The 23,674-nt window shown below is 39.3% G+C and overlaps 1 protein-coding gene across 5 annotated transcripts in view; it reads left to right on the forward strand.

Annotated features, from left to right (window-relative positions):
• Nucleotides 1–23,674, forward strand: part of LOC136348299 (longitudinals lacking protein, isoforms A/B/D/L-like) — a 111,626-nt gene that overhangs the window by 21,586 nt on the left and 66,366 nt on the right. For 2 of the 5 annotated variants that reach the window (XM_066299036.1, XM_066299037.1), the window contains exon 5: nucleotides 5,304–6,713. The exons of 2 other annotated variants lie outside the window; for them this stretch is intronic. In XM_066299036.1, coding sequence (XP_066155133.1) covers nucleotides 5,304–6,583 — 1,280 coding nt within the window. In that variant the 3' untranslated portion in view covers nucleotides 6,584–6,713. Of the gene's footprint in view, nucleotides 1–5,303; nucleotides 6,714–19,084; nucleotides 19,418–19,470; nucleotides 19,585–19,644; nucleotides 19,756–19,916; nucleotides 20,019–20,406; nucleotides 20,530–20,747; nucleotides 22,418–23,674 lie in introns of those variants that run through there. One more of the 5 variants, XM_066299038.1, reaches the window with a different exon arrangement.

The following is a 23,674-nucleotide window of genomic DNA, read 5'->3' on the forward strand; positions in this document are numbered from 1 at the left end:
CATCGAAGCCGCAGAAAGTATGACATGACTGTGCATATCCGCTCTCAGCACATGAAGGAGGAATCGTTGTGACTTGTCAATTTTAAAATGAATTATAAATGTTGAGTAGTTGTTTCGTGTTTCATTCTAGGTTAAGTGGAGTGGGGGTCTTTTTACTAATGAGTTTGATAATTAATGACCCTGGGAATAATTCCTTCAAACTAGTAATGAAAAAATTAAATTAGAAATAATAACAGTTGACCCGTAGGTTTTGAAGTGAGGTACGCTTGCGCCAATTGCCACAGGTCATATACGCTCAAGAGGAATCTGCGCAGCCATCAAAAGGAGGAGTGCGGCGTGCCACCTTCATTTTTCTGCGCAGTGTGCAATCGGGGTTTTAAGAAAAAGCACCATTTGACCAGGCATGAGATGACTCATGTGCCTAGAGTCCTTCAAATGTGCGGATTGGCTGGGCTTTTTAAGAACACGTGACCTGTAGAGAGGCGTGGAATTACGCCCGATGACTTTCCATATTTAAATGAGAATATATTAATGTCCGTTTATTTTTTGGTTTTTTTTAGAGTTTTCTAGAAGCTTTTCTGCTTTTTATTTTTTTTTCAAAATAGTGCATTTGGCTGATTTTTTTTTAATTTCGCCAGTGTAGTTGTCGACTATAGTGATGAGTGTCGTTTTCATGCAGTGCTCGATTATCTTTTTTCGTTTGGCCGCCAGTAGGTATGCACCCCCTCGTTCTCTCATAAACTCTCTTGTTGTATGCTCATGGGTTGCAGGTATAGTGTTCTACGCCTCGGACTTCGAGGAGTACGGCACACTAAAAGTTTTCAACCACGACCGAGTCCGGTACGGCTGTCGGCGCTGTAAGAAGACCTACCAGCAGAAGAAGACTTTGGGGCGGCATTTGCGCTTCGATTGCGGCCAAAAACCGGCTTTCGTGTGCCAGATGTGCTCCAAAGCATTCAAGCATGGCTATATTCTACTGAAGCATATGCGCAACACTCACGACATCTACATTCAGAAACTGCGCCAGAGGCACGTGGTGTCACCGGTGCTGCCGAAGAGCGCAGAAATTCAAGTAGTGCAGACAGACGCGCGGAATATTAATTTTAAGATTGTGGATAGCACTTCAGGGGAGGTGGAAATGCTGCGCAAAACCGAAGAGAACACACCAAAGGCGGAGCGCAGCAGCAGTCCTCATAGGGTGCTCAATTTTGAGCATGGAATTTTCGGCAATGTTGCTCTGAATTAAGGCTTTGTGCACTTGAATTTTTACATTCCCGTACTTGCATTCCAGTATTTAATTCACTTTTAGCTTTACTCAGGTCAGATCCTTCAGAAGGATTTAGGTTCCACTTGTGCCATTCTTTTTCGTTATTGTTAGGGATAAGGCTTATTTATTCTAACCTCTAGGTAACTAGTAATTAAGGTACTATAGTTATTTGAGACGTTGATAAACAAAACGAATTCTCCCATGAAATGAATCAAACAGCTTCATTCACTGGCCTGAAAGTTGCCTTTTAAAGCCTTTGCGAACCAACACTGTGAGTCCACCCTGACTTCAAAGAGTAATATTTGCAATATCGATGAAGCCCGTTGGTTCATCAACCTTCTCTTGAGTCTTGAGAATTTTGTTTTGCTCTTCAATGCTTCATTTGTGACAAAATATGTGTTACCCGATCTAGTCATTCGTCAGGAAGTAAGTTTTATTTAATTTAGGTCGCAGCACAAATATGTACAAAGTGATAGTCTTGTCTGCCCGGAGGTTAGGTCTGGTTAGCCCCGGGTTGGATTGAAGAAGACGTGGCCTTAGTCCACACCCAATGCTCTCTAGACTTCACGCATTGATACGTTCCGAAATATTTGATATTAGTTTTTTTGTGATTGTGTATAGATTTAAGGTCTTATTAACTACCTAAGCTGAAGCTTTCGTTAGAGAATGCCGGGCGGCGAAATGAGAATAGTCTTTTACGGAGGAAAGTTTTATTGCAGAAGTGGATTCGAAAGCCGGATCGATATTATTTTCAAGGGCCAATCGTCAGAGAGCGAAGTGACGATAATCCAGGGGAAAGCTGCATGAATTCAGACTTTTTCTAGGGAAAAATAGTAATTTTTTGCGTTTGACTTAAGAAGGTTTATCGAAGGTGATACTGCAGTTGTTGCAGCATTGCTAGAAAAGAAAGCCGGACGCCCCGTATACAGAACTGCTACATTTATACATATTCGAACTGTTTAAAATATCCCCTGGTTTGTTATTTACCAATTAGGCCCTTCCGGGGAGTTACAATTTATGAACTAGGTTCTTCTGAAACGATAGTAACCTTCTTTGAGAGAGAGCACCTCTGACCTGTTCATAAATTTGATCAATTTCGATCTTACCCGAACCGACCAGAACAGAAAACCAATAATTATTAAGCTGTTTCGAAGTGATCCAAATTCACGTAAACCAAATTTTTGCTAATTTGCAAAATGATTCGAGCTAACTAGAACACCTTGTATGTTAAAAATTTTGAATCTACTATATTGCATGTCCCACTCCGACCTTTTCCTCCAGTTTTTTAAATACACCGCATCAGCTGTAGCTTCTTCAATACGACTGGGAACTATTCTTATTTGGCCACCCAGTACAACGCAAGACTGTATTTGTGAATCTCTTTTAAATAGTGGAAAAATTAATAAAATTGTGTATCCGTCACCGCTGAGTGTTTTCTTTAGCTCGACGTCCCAAAGTTTTAAGAATAGCCTGAAATAATGCTCTTCCAAAATTCTAGCTTACCGTGCTAGGCTACATTGCATCTGTGGGCGGTCATACGGTACCAAGACCACCTACAATAGGCACAAGAAATATGAGTGCGGCAAACAGCCGGAATTTCAGTGCACTTTTTGTGAAGTCCGCACGAAGCACCGCTTTGATCTTCTTAAACATATGAGGAAAGTACATGGATTTTGGCCTGACGTTTAATGGTGTGATTGTCAATAAATATTTTTTTGAATTAAGTCTAGAATTTTTCTTCGCTACGGATATTTGCATTTGTTCCTCATCTTAACTATTTATTTTTATTTTTTAGATTTTCGTATAAAAGTCTTCCAAAAAGGGACTAGTTACTTCGGACTGGATAAGGAGACTCAACAAGGCTTGTTCAGACTGACATATCTGCCTATTTGGCCCTTAAAAAACACACCTGAAAATAAACCTTTCCAACCACAAAACCATGAGATTCTTCTGCTCCTAGCTCGCTTTCACATTATTTTTGAACTATTGTTTGCTGCTTGCAGTTTTCTTTTGATTTCCAGTTTTAGTTTGGCCTGCGTGTGTTATGTTCAATGAGTGTTTTTTTGTGGTTTGAAGTAGGTATTCTCGGTTTGCCGTACGTAGAACAAATTCATTGATCAGAGAATGTTCTAGTAGGGTCAAAACACCATCAGGTGATCCTCAGCAAAGTATCGCCAGTGTTTGCCTGTCCTAAGTGCAGGAAAATCTACCACCACAAGAAGACTTTGAGCCGCCACATTAGACAGGAATGCGGGGTAGAACCGGAGCTGAAATGTCCTTATTGCCCTTATAGGGCACGCAGGGCCTACGTCCTGAACAACCACATAAAAGGGCATCAGTACTTGTTTAAGTCCACTTGGGCCAAGCATGAACCGGAAACCTTAGAGCGGTTTTATGTGGAAGACAGTAGCTACAATATTACTTTTTAGTCTATTTTATTTTTGTTTGTAAAATTTTCGTGTCCTCAAGTACCTAAGTGAAATCTGATTTTCCGAGAAATCCTACAAGACTTAACTTGGAATTTTACTAGTCACTGATACACTCAGTAACTGTCTCTCTGTGTTTATTTATTGACTTATTTATTTATTTATTTATTTATTTAATTTATTAACTAAGTGTTTTATATGTTAGGAGTAGAAAGTTAAGCTATAGTTACACGTTGTTGACTTTGTTGTAAAGGATCACAAGCGCTTCAGGCTTTGAAGCCCGAACTATAGTCTAGGAAATGAGGATTGACCATGATTTGATGTATGGCTTTTCATTTGATGTCCATATTATTTAATCGGTTAACACAGATGAAAACCTTTGACGTCATGGCCAATGCTTTGCGTCCGTAGATAGTAGGGGGTCATTTTTTATACAGGGTGCTACAAACGGGCAGAAATATACGGCGATCTTCTAAGCTCTATGAGATACATGATATTGTATTTCTCACGATTCGGAAGGTCTCCATACATTCTTATGAATTCATAGCATCCTGTATAGATATTTGTATCTCAACTAGCAATTTCATGCTTTTCATGATCAAATCTCAAAATTACAAGATTATTTTGCTAATTGAGATGGGAGTTGCTGGTATAGAACATCGACAAAGGATCATGCTTCTAGTTCAGTCAAATTCCATACAACTGTACTGTAAGCTAAGTTTAGGTTCTTACGGTTTGCTGTACCTATTGTATAACCTCTATGAACATGTAAATACGTGTGCTTCTAATACAAACACCATATTTGAAAACTTAGTTTAATTCACCTCTACCTGACTCAATTTCTACATTTAAACAGTCGATAACAGAGCAATAACTTGTAGAACTCATAGACGTACTCTTCACAGACTTAGAGAGTGACTCTGGCAATGGATGGACCATCCAAGTCATATATCCAGACGAAAGCACGTTATTGGAATCTCAACAGGACACTGAGCGATCTCTTGAAAAGGACAGTAGTAATTATTTAACTCAAGAAGATGATCCACTAGTTGAAGACGCTGGAGTAGAGTCGGAGCAGGTAAGTAGTTCTTTGCTACACTCTAGTTGTCATGTAGGAAATTCTGGTTTCAGATAGTATCTATGGAAGCGGAGGCTGCTGAAAAATTTGAAATCGTGCAGACGCAATTATTTAGGTGCACCAAGTGTCTGAAGACCTACAATGCAAAGAGAAACCTGCAAAGACACGTCAGCACTGAATGCGGCAAGGAACCGCAGTATGGCTGCAATTACTGTGGGTACCGGAACTATAGGAGAAATGAGCTTTTGAAGCACGTTAGGAATAAGCATGGGTTTCAGGTGTTCTTGGAGAGCCAGAAATCGTAGTACCCTATTATTTCTGGTATCGCTGGCAAAGTCTGTATTATATCGAATTGTATGAGAGTAAAGCCTATATTAAATGTTTATTAAAAACGTTTCAATTTTTTGTCCTGATATGATCCCTGGGTGAACCGAGAGATGAAAAATAATCGTCAAATAATAATAAAAAATAATATTATTTGTATCGCTTCAGTGTTTTTTCTTTAACCTTCAATGAGAAATTTTTGTTTTAGGTTATACGGATGGGGTGCAAAAAGTCCGTTACGCTTACAGTCAAGTCGATTATCCAAGGAGGCCTAAATTCCAAGCTTCCTTACCAGCCACTCAGCCCCCAATGAAAGCTTTTCTCAAACCATTGAAATCAGCCATGAAAAAGGAAACTCCGCAACAGATTGACAAGATTGATCGCCCTCCTTCTAGGAGGGCTTCGGGGCTGTTAACAGATAGCCTTTCATGCATTTTTACTCGAAGGGCTAACGAGCAGCGCAAAGCGCCTCAACAGGGAGTCTTTTATGAGCAGCCCTCTAAGGAGACCTCAGATACTGAATCTGGTGCAGAGAGAAAGACATTTGAAGTCCCAATGACAGCTCCAGAACCTCCGAGAATTTCTCAACCCACTCCAGATATAAGTATGGAAGATTGGTTTGCTGCAAAACAGAGAATTCTGGGCAACGTCAAGCCGCAGACTCCTGCGGAACCTGTGAAAACCCACCAAGAGGTCAAAACCTCAAAACCGGCCCTCGTTGATCCTCATGGGTTTGATATTGAACCCCCTACAAATATAAACAAAAATGTTTCCCCCTATGTGCCCTCTCACAGCCTCGAAAGAGATGAGTACGAAAAGTACAAATCCGAGAAGATTAATCTGGCAATGTTGCAAAAGCGCCACTCTCAGTCTGAAGAGACAAGCCATGAAATTGTCTATGAAGGCAATGAAGAGTATGAGGCCGAAGACGAGGACATGGAGAAGTACCACATAGAAAGAGAGAGCTATGCTCCTGCAGAAACACAAGCTGAGTACTACTATCAAGAGGACGCACCTCAAGAATATTATTCATACCCAAGCGACAATTTCAAAGAGCCTCTGCCAGTGAGCGGTGGGAGCACTCAGAACATGTGTCATAAGTGCTCTTTTCAGACCACCAATCTAAAGAAATTGCGCGATCATTTGAAGTTCGTCCATGGCGAGGACGCTGTTGCGGGAGGAAGCTCCGCCACTAATGAACTTTACTCCCGAAGGGAGGGTCAGGAGGATTTGTTCACTCGTAGAGGGGAGCAGCCAAGAGGAGGCAAATTTAAACGCAGAAATACTTCAGTATTGGTCAATGTTGTCTCCAATGACGTGGTAACTCCTCCAAGCAGAGATGACGCAGAAAGTCTGGCGGAAGGAGACGAGGTCCACGAGAGCGGGGTGATGGCTGCCATGGAGTATTTTGAAAGTACCAAGAATCAGCCCAGAAAGGTTAATCCTTATAGGAGGAGTACTGATCAGCTAGATAAGGAGTGGATTTAAGTTAGTTTTCTTTGTTGATGTTAGGAATACCCAATTTGGTTGTACTTATAAGCTTAGTGTTACCTTCTAGTACTTTTTTTGGTAAAAACATTATATTAGGGATTATTAAAAGATGTTCTTAATCGCCAAAGTAGGGTGTTGTTCATTTTGTTGGGCAATGTGGTGGACACAGAAAAAAGGTAAAGGTTAGTAGATAAGAGACTCTGAGGATAACACAGATGTTTACCTCAAGAGAGAAGAATGCTTGAGGGTTGATCTAAAGTTTAAAAAAAAAAACATTTTGACAGTCGTTTACGGGATAGTAACTCTTAAGTATCGATAAATTGTTTCCCATAAAAAAAAATTCTAAATCCAGGTTCGTATAGTAGGCAAACCGAAATAAGACACTCTGTATATGTGATGACATAAGTAGAATTGGATAAACGTGGAAGGTGGTACATTTTGAAAACTTATCTTGTAGATCTAGGTTCCAGATTTAATAATCCAGAATCGTATAACCTGAGGATAAAGAAGACAAAAACTATGCTTTTCAACGCTTCAATGCTGTTTAAAAATCGTCACTATTATTGCAAGCATCTTGCGCCACTTTTGATATATTTTTTTGTGTCAGTTTGATTCTTTACAGTTTCGAAGATCCAAATGTTCGTTATAGAGTTGAAAATTTCGTGAATCTGCAAAAAAAATGAACAACAATCGTTCCATGCGGGGACGAAGAAGGGGGGGGGGGGTTCTTTTAGTTTTCAATCCCCTTATCAAATTAAATTTCTAGGTGTTCACAAATCAGCGAGGAAAAGAACAGGCGTTTTCACTTGCCACAAATGCGGACGTCTCTATAACAGAAACGATTCTCTTCAAAGGCACCAAAAGTATGAATGTGGAGTTCTCAGACAATTTCCTTGTACTTTCTGTCCTTGGGTGAGCAAGCGTAGGTGCCACTTGTATGGCCATATTCGAAACAGCCATTCAGATCTAGCCGAAGAATTCTTCAAGGTGCTCGGCCTCAAGAGGCATTAGATTATATTGATCTGTGTTATTAAGAATGCTGTTAACAATTGTGTTTGTTAGTCTTTAGTTTACCTTGGTAGAGAGTGTACAGTCTTAAAATTATTAAATCCGAATCTCAATTGTTGACCTCAAAATAAAAACTTGTTTTAGCACAAGACTTGAGCGTGTCTCGACCCTGGGAGTCTTGGCCCTCAAACCTTATGCTGCCAATGATGTTGATGCGAGAGAACTTCAAGAAGAGCATATTTCAGAATATGGGCTCGGTCGACTCTAGCAAAGTCAAATCGGAGAGGTAACTCAGCAAACCTACCGTTACTGTATGGTGCATCCTTCATCCGACGATATGACAAGATCTCTGGTGCAGAGTCATGGGATAGAGTCTTAAAACTTCTGTCCCATGCATCTGACATCCGATGATTTGATTATGCGATGAGCATTATTGATGGGCTCGATTAAAAGTTACATACAAAGGCGGGGGTGACAGATGCGTGGAAAGCGTCTGTGTGACAAACACTCTGATGGGTCACAAATCATACGATATCGGATGAATAAAACGTAAATTTATTGTCCCTTTGTAAAATTAGTTTAACGTTTTGACAGCTTTGGGACCTGTCTTCTAATCGCTTTGCTCGTCGAATGACAGATGACGGATGCATTGGACGGAAACTGTATAACCACGATGCAACTATAAATACTTCTTATTGTAGACCAGTTATACCACAGGCGGAGTGTGGGGGCGGATTTGTTTGCGGAGATTGCGGGCGCACTTACAAGCTAAAAAGCTCATTGCGCAATCACCAAAAGTGGGAATGCGGCAAGGAACCGCAATTCCAATGCCCTTATTGCATTTACAAGGCCAAGCAAAAGATGCACATGGCCAGGCACATGGAGAGAATGCATCGTGATGTAGATTATTCTGGAATGATGCTTTTAGATAAGAAGGTCGAGGATGTCAAACCGGAAACCTCTTGAAACTGCCTTATTTCTGTACCTTTAAGTGCCTTTACTCTTTTTTATATCTACGTTTTAGCCACATCATGATACTTTTGTACTTCATCAACAGGGTGTCAAAATTGTATGTGATAAAGTCAATTCTTTACATCATCGTTAGATCTACTGGTGCTAGAATTGTTACAAGTTTACATTGCGAATGTGATTAATACGTTTAGTGTATACTTAAGTCGGTAGGTTTCTTTGATAACCAATTCCAATGGGACCAACCACAGCTGCGCAAGCTTGGTAGTTACCTTTTTTATATACATGGCTACCAGTTATAAGAAAGACACTACTTCCTGAATTAGAGTTAAGTTGACAAAATGCTTTTTGCGATATATTACTTTTGCCTAAATATTTGAATTATGCTTCATGCTCAATCCAATGCTTATTTAAGTGGCGATGCTCAACGGCTTATTGATTAGATAGTTAGGGAAGTGTCATATTGTGTTAAAAGTCGTACCAGAAATTTACATTCGGTTAGTTTTAGCTCAAAGAGCCTTCTATTCAGGGTTTTAGGTAGATTCGTAACTTGAGGTGTGGGGACTTTACAGCTGCAAATCCAACTACAATACTCCAGTTTTGTGATTCTTTTTATACCATAGTGTATATTGTTAAAAATTAGTAAATACGTTAAAACATAGTTCCTGTACGTTGTTGTACGCTTCAACCAGTTCTCAATAGACAATATTGTAGTGAGAGTGGGTGGAAAAAGCGTATAAGAGGGACAGCTACCCTCGGTTTTGTTTCGATACTCACTATTCTTTTCAAATTTAAATGCGTCCACCCTACTGATAATTATACTTTAAGTCCAATAATAGTTGAATTTTCATTTTAAAAAATTGAAATATTCCAATTTTGGAGAGGGTACTTACTTTATAATATACTTATTCTCAATTACTATATTGTCTAACTGCACATCTTTCAACCACTTTACATTTCCTCCCTAAGAAAACTGAATAATCAACCCTGTGTGATTTTAGGCCGCGCTTGTGTCACTTGCCAAGAAGCCAGAACTCGCGATTATAAGTGCGCCTTCTGTGATAAGAGCTACTACTACAGGCAGAACCTGGATAGACACAAAAAGTACTACTGTAGAAGAATAGATAGAGACCCCTTGGCACCATTCTAGTGCTAAGAAATAGTATTATTGTTGACTGGTCAGGAGGGACGCGTAGGTATAATTGCAAGTGAAGTTTTAGGGTTATAATGTACCCACGTACATGCGCATCAATAATCAGGGACTGTTTTATTGCTCTAGAAATGGGTCTGGCCCTTTGTTAACAAAGGATCTACACCTAAATACCATTTGAGCAGCCCTTTTACGTTATTATGGTTACAATAAATTCTGATTCTGCTTAAATTTTGTCTTTCGATGTCCACCACCTAATAGATTTCTCCAATTCCCCCAAAATAAGCCCATACGTATGCGGTCTGTTCATCAGGCAAAGTTATCGCGTCATCGGTTTTATGGTCCGGGAACTTTTCTAGTTTTGCGAGTTATTGATGTCGGACGGTAATTTTGTTGGAATGTCTAGCGATAATACAGAAAATAACATCCCTTCTCCACCCCTATTGGCAAGCCTTGCGAGCGATTTTGTATCCATAAGTATTAAGATTTTTTTAAATTCTGCGTCATTAGTTTTGTGGGCCGAAACCCCTCAAATTTAATATCTAAATGTAACCATTTCATTTTTAGGATTATCTACCACAGTTAACGTCTGTAACCACTGTGGCAAAGCATACCAGCACCGTCGAAACCTCAATAGGCATAAGAATTTTGAGTGTCAGAAAGTTAAGTCCTTCGCCTGCCGTTATTGCTCTTATGCCAGCTACCACAAGTTCCAATTAAAAAGTCACGTTTGGTGCCAGCACAAGGACGTGTACCACGAGTTCAGTGATTTGTATTGTAAATAGTTGTAGTCGTAGTTAGTGTTCCAATCAAACAAATGATTATGGGTTAATTGTGAGAGGTTGCTTTTAGAGCGACGTTTCTATCGTTGTATGCAGTGTCCAAGGCTGTACAGCAACAGAGCTAATTTGAGGAGACATTTGAACTTCGAGTGTGGTAAAGAGCGAAGCTTCTTTTGCGACTTTTGTCCTTATAGTTCCTTCCAGAAGTGCACGTTAAAGAGACACATGTTTAACAAGCATAGCGCCATTCTGACTCAGTAGCTGTGATCAAACAATACATTTTTTTCACTTGAAACAACTCGTTTTATTCCTTAAAGCCCGTTGCGCAACTTCTAATAAGTTCTTTGGTTTTAGCCCGACGAAATAGAGACGGATTTGAGTGCGATACGTGTGGTAAAGTGTTCAAATACAGTCCCAACCTTTACAGGCATCAGAGGTTCGAGTGCAACAAGGAGCGCTCGTTCATTTGTCCCTATTGCGACTATGCAGCCTTCCAAAAGAGCCATTTAAAGACTCATGTTAATAGGCGCCATCAGGAGTTTTATTACACCTTTGAGGCCATGTTTGGTACCAAAGATTTTACGCGGTGATATTAAAATATTTTGATTTCTTATTTGCATTTCTCATTATCTGAACCCATTTCCTCTAAGCAAGTAGTTAACAGGATTAAAACGTTGAAACATAGAGATGTGCATCTAGCCTATCAGTTTATATGCAACCGAAGCTCGGATGGAAGACTTGAATTTATTGAAAGAATTCTCGTATTATGTGTTTTTGGTAGTTACAAATAGTGGATTAGTTGAGGTTCCGGGAAGTTGGTTAAATCCGACATGCGACTGTAGGAGTGTCATGGTAGCTAAGTATCAGTAGATTTGTCACCGTAGATAGCCATATACTTATGGTGCTCACCATCTTTCGACTGACGTTCCAGACATTTTCCGTTACTTATACCTGTATCAGTCAGGCAAGGAAAACCGAGCAGCAGACGCCTTAAAGCAAAAAAAGCGCAAGACCAAAGGCCTCAAGACAGAGAACAATGAAAACTCGCCCATGTTCATGTGTCCCAGGTTTGTGCTGTACTCATTTATCTAGTTCTACACTTCTAAAGATGACCTTTAGGTGTCACAAATGCTACCAGTTGCGTCACTCTCTCACCAGACATATGAAGTTTGAGTGCGGTCAAGAACCGCGTTACTCCTGTGAGCTTTGCACTAGGAAATTTAAGCATAAGTACGATCTCAATGTGCACATGAAGGGACGGCACAACACTTTGAGGGAAAGCAACTATTTATTGAAGGAAAGCACCAAAGAGAATATGTCGCAGCCATCTTCTAGCAGAAAGAGTGATGAAAATATCGATGCATCAATGATTGGTCATATTATTAATTGACGACTTAATTATAGTTTAGGCTAGGTTTTGTTTATTTTATCGTATTTACTAATGTTAGCCATAGTTTCATAAGACTGCCCTATGTAAACTTATGCCAAATATTCTTGTACAACTAGAGACTGAGTTACCACAGCGCAGTACCGTTAGGGATATCACTTATTTTGTAGCTTTTTTGATTAAACTATTTTGACATGATTATTGTTGTATTTGGTTTATGGCCCTTTTTTTTTTTACTGAGAGAGATCGAGATTAAATAATGAGCTTTCGACGTATCACCTTCCCCTCTACAGGAGAGTACTCTACAGGAGTCTACTTAACTGCAATTTAATTTTCACTTGTTCGCACTGTTAAAAAAACAACGGTCGGTCATAAAAAACGCAACAACAAAAGATCGTTAAGGTTGAAATTTACTATCGATTGGGAAAAGAAACCCACCTTTGTGTTATAAATTAATTTTCTGGTCCTTTTGTTGGTTTCTGGGAAGGTACTACAGAATCGCCCAATGACTGTCCGAAAACTTTATGTTTTACCTAACTTAAACCAAGTCTAGAATAGAAAAAGCTTTTTAGGCACCAGCGATAGTGCCGAATCGTCGTGATTTTGCGTTTAGACGGGGGCAATTTCGCATAACTGTAGCCAAAAATTCGTTCCATCAAAGGTACCAAACAAATATGGCACGTGCAGCATTTTTCGCATTCTTCGTGCGGCAGCAGCAGATCGAATTTCCATGTGAATGGTCGCTGAGGGTATGCCAGGTTAATCATGTTGATATTTTCAATGGCCATTTCAAGATTCCCTCTGTAGTGTCTGTTGTTTCCAGCATGTTTTTTGCATTTTAATCATCAGTGTGTTCCTAACTGTCGACTTAATATGTGCGCGGGCGGTCCTAGTAAGGATTCGGCAATAATCTAAAGAACATAAGCAGCAGGTAATGTCCTTTATCTTTTTACTCTCACTCACTAGTTGTGTTAAGAAAGGAGGCTAATATCCAGTTTATAAATTTAACAGGAGTGTGTTCCATAGAGGAGCACATACCACAATTCGCAGTAATCAGGCACCGTGTGGTACTAGAACTGTCAACTTGTTGTACTAACAATTCATAAATTTAAATAATGGAATACTGTCAAGTTTGGAAAAATTTGTCTTCCGTGCTCGATTGTAACGAAATTGTAATGAGCACTATTCCAGTGAAAACTTCTCTTCACTATGTGCCTAATTTGTTGCAAGAGTGTCATAATGTCTTTCTTCTTGGACACGCACTTTCATTTTGGGTATTGCATTTGCAGATCTAATTTTTACCAAAATATCGACGGCTGTTCCGAAGATTTGAGTTCATTACAGCCACCCTGGAAACCACAATACTTTTGTATAAGTAGCAGGTAGCTGAATTAGTATCGTCATGAAACTGTTATCAAATTGTCAGCAGCACCGTTCAGCACTTGCAAAATTAATTTCGAATTAGTCTTCACCATTAACGAACGGACGTGTTTTTTAACTAAATTTTCAGTGATCCCTCGACGTTAAATCTCGTTGTTTTTAATTTTTAAAGAAAAAAAATAGTTGCATGACTCTTGCATCCCCCATTATGTTTCTGGATCCATTTTCAACCTCTTCTATTAGAGTAATGTCTCCATAGATTGGTGCCTCTACGGCTTGAATGTTTGAGACTTTTCGAGAACATTTGACGATTGTTTCGAACGACTGAATATTGATTTCGAGTTTGATATTGACTTTCAAAAATACGTTTTTTGAAATCTCCGAAGAGTTTCGGGATCTATGATGAATTGGGTTTTTTGGCCTCCAGCTTTTTCGAAACGTCTCAGCTAGTTTTGCATAGAATTCCCTACTAGGTGTCTTCGATCAAAATATTAAAAGTTATTAAAAAGGGACCCATCGTCTTTTTCTCGAAATTTTCAGTAAGTTTTCAAAATAATTTTTGTGCCATTTTCAAGCCCGAGGTTCTAGCGACTGGGAAATTGAGTTTGAAACTGAGTTGGTGTGCTGTTACTGACATTTAAAGTATGTCCGCTGCTTTCCTTCATAATCGCCTCACACAGGTTTTCAGCCGTTTTTAGACTCAGACAGACAGGCATTTGCAGGAGCAGTGCCAGAACCACGTTAATCCTAATTTTGGTTTTCTCAAGTGAACATATGTATATGGAGAACAGGAAAATAGGCAATCAAAGCTCCTTTCGCTTCATCAGTGTTCCGTTTTACCTTTAAAACACTCTGGATATATTCCTTCCATCTTAAGCGTTGCTTCGTCGTGTTACATACCAGTTTCACCCGCGTTCAGTCACGTCCCGTCAGCTTTTTCAGCTGTTTCCTGTATTTTTCTGTTCAACTTTTAGGACCCACCAGTCGCGTGACCTGCTCGGCCTGCCAAAAAACGTACAAGAACAAGGAGTCTTTGAGGGTGCATCGGATCTTGGACTGTTCCCGAAAATTTTACTACTGCTCCATTTGTGATCAAGGCTACAGTCGTAAGCACAGCTTGAAGAGACACGTCTGCAAGTCTGCATGCTGTTAATGCATCCAAACCCACAAAAATAAAAGATAGTTTTCAATATCCCAACTGTCTATTTACTTACCTTTTCACCTCTTTCCTCACCAATCTTACTATCTTCACGTTCTTCCATGGCAAAACTCCTCTGGCCTGCAGCTTTCCCTCTCTTATGGATTTCTAGTGTTCAAAGATGTAATAGCTTAAAAAGCTCTAAAAAAGCGGCTAATTTTCGCATTAAAGTTTAATGAGGTTTCTTAGTGCACTATTGGAGGTGTGGCAAAGAGTACCAGAGAAATAACTCTGTGAATAATCACATGAAGTTTGTGTGCGGATAAAAATTCTTTTAGATTCATCAGCCACTGCAGGATCTGGTCCTCCGGCAAGCGATCTCAAAGTTATTAATTCCTACATTGGACTTACCTAAACTTCGTGTGTAATTACGTATGAAAAATCGACCTGTTTTGGAATCCTCTGCAGGCCTCCGTTTTATATTCATCGCGCATCACTCTGTATAATTTGTAATGAAAAATGTTACGGAAAATGGATGGTGAAGGTTTTTGTGTCATAAATGTCGGTTTTTTCGAATGCCCTTGCTCACTTGTCTCAATTTTTGTATATTATGTACAAATTCTTCACTTGTGAATAATAACTTATCCTCTCTACATATTCTTATATCTTCCTCTCATCATAGGTAACAATATGCCATATGTATGCGACATATGCGACACGAAGTTCTATTCGAGGCCCACCTTCATTAAACACATGGAATACCACATTTTCATCCGGATCTATTCCAAGCTAAAGAAAGTGGGCGGTACCACCTCTACCTCTTAATCTTCTATTGTATATTAATTTTGCAATTTGTATGTAAATGTTTATCTGATGTTTTGTTGTGTGTTTTGTTTTCCTCAGTCAGTACGCAGCATACTGTTTCTGTCAGTTTCTGGCAGTAATGATATTTTATGGGTGTCAGAATATGTGCAGGAGAGAGGAGTGGGGCTGAACTGAATGTCACATTATATAGTCTATTGAAGTTTCCAGTTTTTTTATTTGATAGTTTTGATACGAATCATTGTTCTAGAACTGGTGCGAAGTTTATAGAAGCACTGAAAATTGTGTCAGACTTTTGTGTACCCACGTATGCGTGTATTTTATATGACCACTTTTGTGCCACCTGTATATTACTAATTACCTGATTCCAGTTCGAAGTTGATACAAATAGCAGAAAGTGTTTTAAGTATATTTACAAGTTTCATATCATATAAGTTTCATATCATTGTATCATATATTAGCAGACAGAAGTATTGCAACATACGTTAATGAGATTTGGTTCTGTGTCCGAGTCTGAAGACGGCAGAAACATCACAACATATGGAAGATCGAATTGTATCTCACCCTTAATCAGAAATTAGAACAGAAGATATTTTTGGATTCAGTAAATTGAGTCGGCAGAAGTCAACCTTCCTGGGCGTAAAGTCGCCTTGAAGTTTGCACCACATCGTGTTGAGGTGATCCAAAGCTTTCCAACCGAATATGGCGGTTTCACGAGATGACAGACGATGTTTAATTGCCCAAAGGACTTTTTGATCTTAGCGATTTTGAGTTTATATCTTAGTTATAAATCGAACTCATATTAACACACGTTCTTTCACATTTTAGGTTCTCATGAATTGTTCAGATGCAATTGTGGCAAGAGCTACAAACACATCCAATCACTGTACAAACACAGGAAATATGAATGTGGCAAAGCCCAGACATTCGCATGTTCATTCTGTCTTCGGAAGTTCCATCACAAACACTGTTTGTTGAAACATGAAAGGACGCAACATGTGGAGAAGGTTAACTTTGTCGATTGTAAATAGTACAATTGTAACCTTCATCCATTGGGATGTAATACCTAGAATAGCTTGTCCTACAATTAAATAAACAGATACACCTTTAAATGTCTTTCTAGTGTACTTTTTCCATCATTGCTTAGTTAGACTGTAATGCTTATTTAGTCCTTCCTGCCTAGTTAACTTTCATCCCGCTAGATAGTACTACTAATGAACAAGGTACGTGGTGATGGGATATATGAGGTATTGAAGATGAATGAGTTGAAATATAGGAGATGTTCTAGAACTAGAGTTGATGGGCGAGTACGTGTGCCAGGACGGCGTATATAGCTGTGTGAGATGCTCCAAACAGTACAAGTTCAAAGGAAACATCCGACGTCATCTGAAATACGAGTGCGGCAAAGCGGCGAACTTCTGCTGCCCCCTATGCGACTTCAAATGCAAACGTTTTGACTACCTCAAGTTTCACCTGAATTCTAAGAAGCATGCTGATGCCAAGCTGCAGCCGGTACTGCTATAATAAGCCTGCATTCCGATCAAATGTAATTCTATGCATTCCATATCGAGTATTTTATTCTATATAATATATTTAGTATTTTTTGACACCTCAAATGCTTGGATGCAACTTTTCACTAAGTTGACAAATGACACTTTTATTATTGTCATCGTTTTTTTAAATAAGAATTTACAGGGTGCGGTGCCCTTTACGTTTTTAGGAGGGATGGAATCTCAAGTGATGTGCATCTCGTTCCAATAACATATTATTAGGTTGAATTTTTGGTTAAGAAAACTATATATATAGTCCGTCCAATTATTAAATTAGGTTTTTGGTGAAAGGGTATTATAGGCTTAGGTGTGGTAAAGTTTAGGGTTAGCGTAGGTCATTATATCCTAGTATTGTTATAGGCATTATTTTAGGAAGAGTAACGTTATTTTTTATATCACTTATTGTTAACGTTCTTATTAATGCAATAAAATAGTTCAAAAGACCGTTATTTATAAAACATCCTTAAATTTTCGACAAATTAAAAAAATATATATCTAATGTAATGCCTTTGTTGCCCTTTTAGTTGAGGCTAGTTCGCTGCGTCTACCAACTTCAGGTTTCTCGTGCGACAAATGCGACAAAGTGTATAAAAACAAGAACCACCTGCTACGTCACCGAAAGTACCAGTGCGGCATTCAAGTGGGGTCATTTCAGTGCGACTTATGCGCGCGCAGGTTCAAGCGCAAAGACTACATGCAGGCTCACAAATGCATCAAAATTAAGAAGCCCGCCACATCAAAAATGTGATCTTGAGAAATGTCACTGCATGTGAACAGGGAGTGCTTGGCTTGCAAGCGGTTCTGTGATATGTGACACAGTGTGGGATGTTAGTATTGATTCTATGATTAATTTATGTGAATTCGATGTTCATGTTTCAAAAATCGTATGTTCGCTCTAGGAAAGTTCTCTTCCATTGGAGGCCAATAAATGATATTTTATAGTTTTATATTTTATATAAGAAGTCACCGTAACTGACTTCTCCCTAATTCCACCCCTTCCTTAAAAGTCGTACCTTGTATGACATGTTGGTATAAAACGGGAACTGGGTGATAAAACCGTTATACGGATGTAGAGAAATTGTTATGGATCATCAATAGTTCTCCTGGAGCGTATTATCACTAGGCAAGAAAATCTGCAGTGCCATCACCAGGACGGAATGAATGGAGAGGAATCCGAATTAAAAATGTGCAGTTTGGTTATAGTTTCAGAAAAAGCGTAGTTTCAAGAACGAAGATCGACTCTCCTACTGAAAATCCATAGCATTTGCTCGAATATGCCGTATTTTGCAGAAAAAGTAATTTTGTAAGTCATCGTATCCACGAAATTTCACCTCTTTTATTCAAAAACGCAATTTGTCCTTGAACATCCTGTGTTGTACATACGCGACGATGTCTTGGAATTTTTAGAACCGCCCTGTATATACATTTCCAAGGTGGAGAGGACTTTCATGGGAACATCAGCTTCCATTTCAGGCCACTATAACACTGGAATTATTTTCGAGGAGGACAGAAAAAATGCCAACGAGTTCTTATGTTTTCAGGCTGGAGCAATTTCTTTCAAGCTCTCGTTTTTCCAGTGCAACTATTCTTGTTCTCTTGTATAGCTCTTTCCTTGTAATAAAGGTCGCTCATTTGATGAGTGCCTCAGTGTAGCTTGGTGCTTTATACCTTCAAGCTGGTTCTCAGGTCATAATGAAAATTTGTCATTTTATAGGACCAACCGCAAAATTTCGAATTATTATTTTAAAATTCCCAATTATTCTCATTCTTCTATCTCTTATCAGTCTATTTCTTTCATGCTGAGATATGGGTTACCAACGGTTAGGAAACTTTGCTGTAGTCTGATACGCGAACCTGCTCAATTTACACCGCCCTTCCTGGAATTCTTATTTACTACTGCCAGCTCTCCAATCAGCCACGCAGCTGTTTCAACAATCTAACTCATTTCTTCTTTCAGAGGGTTATCCCGGTTATCCTTGTTCGAATTGCGATCGTTTCTATAAGCATCGCTCCTCGTTATATAACCATTTAACTTACGAGTGCGGCAAGGCCAAAAACCTGGAATGCGATGTTGCTTCTTGTAACTACAAGACAAAGAGAAAAGGCAGTTTGAAACACCACATGATGACGGTTCACCAGATCCACATAGCTGGAGGCCGCAGAAAATACAAATATTCCAAGATCATGTAGTTTTTAAATATATTTTTACATGTTACTGGATAATCGTAAATTTTGATTGTTCTCTCTTCCTTATAGGTTTAATTTTGCGGTGACAATCCCTAAGTCGAAATCTGATTATAAAATATTTTCAGGATGCAATGAACCTCAAGAACCGGCAACTCAAAATAAAGATGCCTCCGAGGTCGTGGAAAGTGACAACACGTGCGTCTCAGACAATATTGACCCTAATAAAATATCATATTTCAACCAAGCTCTGGATTTAACCGCAGTGTCCCACGTAGAAGAGCTGGATAGTGAAGAAATGATGGATATGAGCGAACTAGAGAGCATTATGGCCCAGGAGGGCCAAAATCAGGAATTATTGGAATCAGATATTGTGTGTGAGATTTGCAATACAGGATTCAGGCATATGTCCTCTTTGAGATACCATAGAAAGCACAGAGTGTGTTTGAAGCCCAAGAGAGGTATTTGGTGAGTAGGTAGTAGCAGTTCGGATTTATTCGGACAGTTTTTGCAGAGGAAATGGAGCCTAAGGTGCATCAGTGTGAAAAGTGTGAAAAGGTTTTTGCTACTGGATCTGGATATAAGTATCATGTGAGGAGAAGTGTTTGCGAGCAGGAAGAAGAAAGAGGTCATTAGATTACTCGATAAAAATTTTTTTTGCAGTTGTATAGGAAAATTTGTATTGTAGACGGACCTAGAATATTTCAATGCCCACTTTGCCTTAAAGTGTTCGCCACCAATACGGGGCTAACTTATCACACTAAGAGGAAAGTGTGCGAACAAGTACAGGAAGAAAAAGGTAACCGATCCATCTACATCCCACACATGTGTCCAATTGAAAGTTTACTTAGTAAGCTTTCCAGTAGACATCTTGTGGATCCATTTCGCTCTTCTTCAGGGCTTTGATCATAGCCCTGATGAAGAGAAATTAGTTGACGTTTCATTATTACAACGTTCCAGAAGAGGAAGTCATTCAGTGCGATAAATGCGAAACTTCGTTTCGCCACAGAACATCTTTGCAGTACCATCTCAGCCATAACGTGTGCACTAAACCGAAAAAAGGTACTCTGCTTGAAAAGGGTTGAATGGGCAGTAATGCTAAATGTAACCCCTGGGGCGGTATCGTCAACTCTTGTATTTTTAGGCGACATCATCCAATTTATACAGGATGTCCCAGTTGACAAATTTTTATAACTGTTCTATTTAAGCTTTTCATGAATTTTAAAGAAATTCTATGATGTTATCTTTACACGAAAATCGGGGACACTTCGTAGACTCCTGATGAAAAGTGCCATTGGGAGAGTTGTCCGTATAGCTTGAATATTACATAATTTGAGGTGTTTCCTTCATCGTGTCCATGTCCATATTATTGCAATAACAATTTGAATCGCCCATCCAACCCTCAAGCATCCTCATCCCAAAACATCCTCTGCCATGTGAAAAATTGCAGAGGAAGCCGAACCGAAACCTTTGAAATGCGAGCAATGTGAAAAAATTTTCTCCACAACAACCGCTTTGGGGTACCACGTAAAACATAATGTTTGTGCACCTAAAGAACCCAAGGAACCCAAAGGTGAGTACTCCCACCAGGGCTTTTATTCTACAGCGCCTGGCGAGAATCTCATAGAAACTGCTAATTGCGGGTGAGAAAAGTAATTTTCTTCTGATTCAAACCTGATGGTAATGACCTCGAAAATGGAAAAACTTGACGAAGTATGCGTGAACTTCTCACCAGCGCCTAGGGAATAACGGCCCCTCGCGCACTGCCCGACTAATTTTGCGAATGCGCAGCTGAGGAGCAGCGTGAATGTCACCTGTGCAATGCCACCTTCAAGCACTACAACTCTCTGCGCTACCATCTGACGCATCAGGTTTGTGTGCGAGCTGCGCAAATGGAGAAACCGGAGCCGAAGGTGCTGCAGTGCGAGAAGTGCGAAAAAGTGTTTACCAGCAACTCCTCGCTCGAATATCATGTGAAACGGAAGGTGTGTGAGCAGGTTAAGCAGGTGGTACCTGGTCCTCCATACATTTGCGATATCTGCGACACTTCATTTGAGCTCCGACAAACCTGGTATGCTCATGTGCAACGGCAGGCCTGTAAAAAGTATCCGGAAAGGTACATGACCCACGATAGTACTAATTTGGAAGTCAGTGTGAAAATTGAAACCGAATAATTATTGGGAAATACTTTATTGGTTAGAAATGTATTATTAAAGTTTAGAGATTAGACGAGGGAACTGCATGGGCCCCCGCCTCGACTGATCGGGTCGGGCCTTCAATTTTCAACCCATGCTGGGCTCTAGATTAGAGTCGATGTAATACTTTTTGCCATAGCGTGCTATAAAAGGCGTTATTCTGCATTATAGAATTAAATTTTTTTATGCGTTATTCGAGCTCTAACAACTAAATATTCGCACAATCCACAATTCACTCCCAGACTTTTGGTTATTTACTTAAATGTTATTGTTTTACATATTTGAATGGTTATTTGATCGTTGATAGTTTAAACTGCTAGACCTGTCAAAATATTATTTTATTTATTTTGCGCGTTGTGCGGACAAATATTAGCACATGCCGTCCTTAAACCAAGAAACAATGATTGTCCTCCCTCCTCCACAAGAATGAGTACTTTAGACTTTACAATATATTTTAATCGGGTGGAACCAGAAATCTGGCCTAAACATGTTTGTCGAATGTTACTGGCGCTGGACGTGAATTCGTCCGGATATGGTGAAGATTTGTAGAAGAAAGGGGATCGAAGCCTTCAAAATGAATTCGCGTGACTTGCACATGCGCGTGTTGAAAAAAAAGCTGTATCTGTCGGTTCCGTGAGTTCGTTTCGGAGCTCGTTGGATCTTTTTTTACTTCACAAAATTCATATCCGAATTTACACGTGTACTCCCTACCAGTAACGTTCGACAGACGCATTGTGCCGGATTCCTGGTTTCATGTATATAATTCTTGAGGACTTTGGAGAGGCATTATAGGCAGATTGCTGAATTATTAGGCATTCCTTTGCCTATTGTAGCACCAACAGCCGAAATCTTATGACATCAGCAAACATACATATTTTAATAAGTACGTTGTTTCTAATGTCACGCAATTTCGATCGATGATGCGTGGGGATAATTAACATTTCTCGATTTAAGGATTTCTTCTGAAGCCGCCAGCAAAATATATCGAATAAATAAAATAACAATTTTACACGTGTACAATTTAAACATCAACATTTTTATCACGTGACAGCTGAAAACATGCACGAAGTCAAAAATGTGGGGGTGACTTGGAGAATTTTTTTTTTATTATAGAATGTCCGAACATTTAACTGTTGGTGCTCACACATAGATGATTAATATGTGTGACATTGGTGCATATAACCTTAATTATTATTATTATATTGTTTACTATTATTGTTAGATAAGAGGAGGTGTAAAGGTATAATAAAAGTGTCTACAACTATGGGCTTGGAGTCTTATTTCTTCCTGGTTTCAGCAGATTTTTCCACATAGTGGCCCGAAAAAGACGGAAAATTTTTTCGCTTCGGCGTCAGGGTCACACCAATGCCATTCCCCCAATCACCCCATAAGTATGTTTTCCAGGTAATACCGCACCAAATATGATAGCTTTGCATTGCATATGGTATGTATCAGCACAGTAGAAGAACGTCTAAAGAAAGTTGTAAAGGTTTTCGGTACTCTTTGAAGGTGTTTCACTTGATATCTGAAACATCGATTAAAGACTGCATAACCTTCATCGAAAGAGCTGAAATAATGTAAATAATAATCTTAGATATTTCCGTGCAGTGTTGTGAGTTCGCTTTTTCCATATGTACATATTTTTCTAATTTACTCAGTAAAGTAACACAAACAATTTTCAGATTATTATAGATACTTGAACATGTCGAAGATCCGTGCCAGTAAATATAAAATGGATGATCGTGGACGATATCCATGCAAAAAGTGCGGCAATTCCTACAAGCAAAAGACCCACCTGATCAGGCACTTAAACTTTGAGTGCGGAATAGATCCCAAATTCACCTGCATCTGCGGCAAAAAGTTCAAGCAGAAGAGCAACTACAACACACACTTCAGAACAGTTCATCAGTGCAACATGGATGTAGAGATGTTCGGTTCATAGCTTTCTAGTATTACTTACTTTGTTTATGTTTATTGTTTCCTTAATGGAAAATCCGAACTGATCTTGTGATATGATAATTTATACACCCAGCATAGTAAAGGCAATTTTGTACCAATAGTGGAAGTTTGATTATTGAAATTCCAGCTGAGAAATTAATTATTAAATAAAAGACAGATACAGATTTTAGGCACATGCGTTCCGCTAATTTCCAGGATTCGGGAAAGGAGCGGTCCTTCATCATATCAAATATGGATGCAGGGCGGAGCCGCAATTTGAAATTCAAGTTGTTCTTGCCTCGCACTTCACTAGACAATTTTGCCAGGACAAATAGTCCAGTGCTCGATGGTCTTCCGATGCCAGTTCTTTACAGCCCTTGGCTCATCCAAAATCAGCAATGCGTTATCTGCTAAAGGTTTAACGGAGCATTGACAATATACATCTCAAAAAGACCAAATATAAGTTTTTACTAAGCTCAAAATGACGATATTGTATTACATGTTTTAAGACGGAATTTTTGGTTTGGCTAACTATCATCTTTACTGCTTAGGAAACGAGCAATTTTGGGACGCCCTATAAGTAGG

The sequence above is a fragment of the Euwallacea fornicatus genome, chromosome 32, assembly GCF_040115645.1.
Source record: "Euwallacea fornicatus isolate EFF26 chromosome 32, ASM4011564v1, whole genome shotgun sequence".
Lineage (NCBI taxonomy): Eukaryota > Metazoa > Arthropoda > Insecta > Coleoptera > Curculionidae > Euwallacea > Euwallacea fornicatus.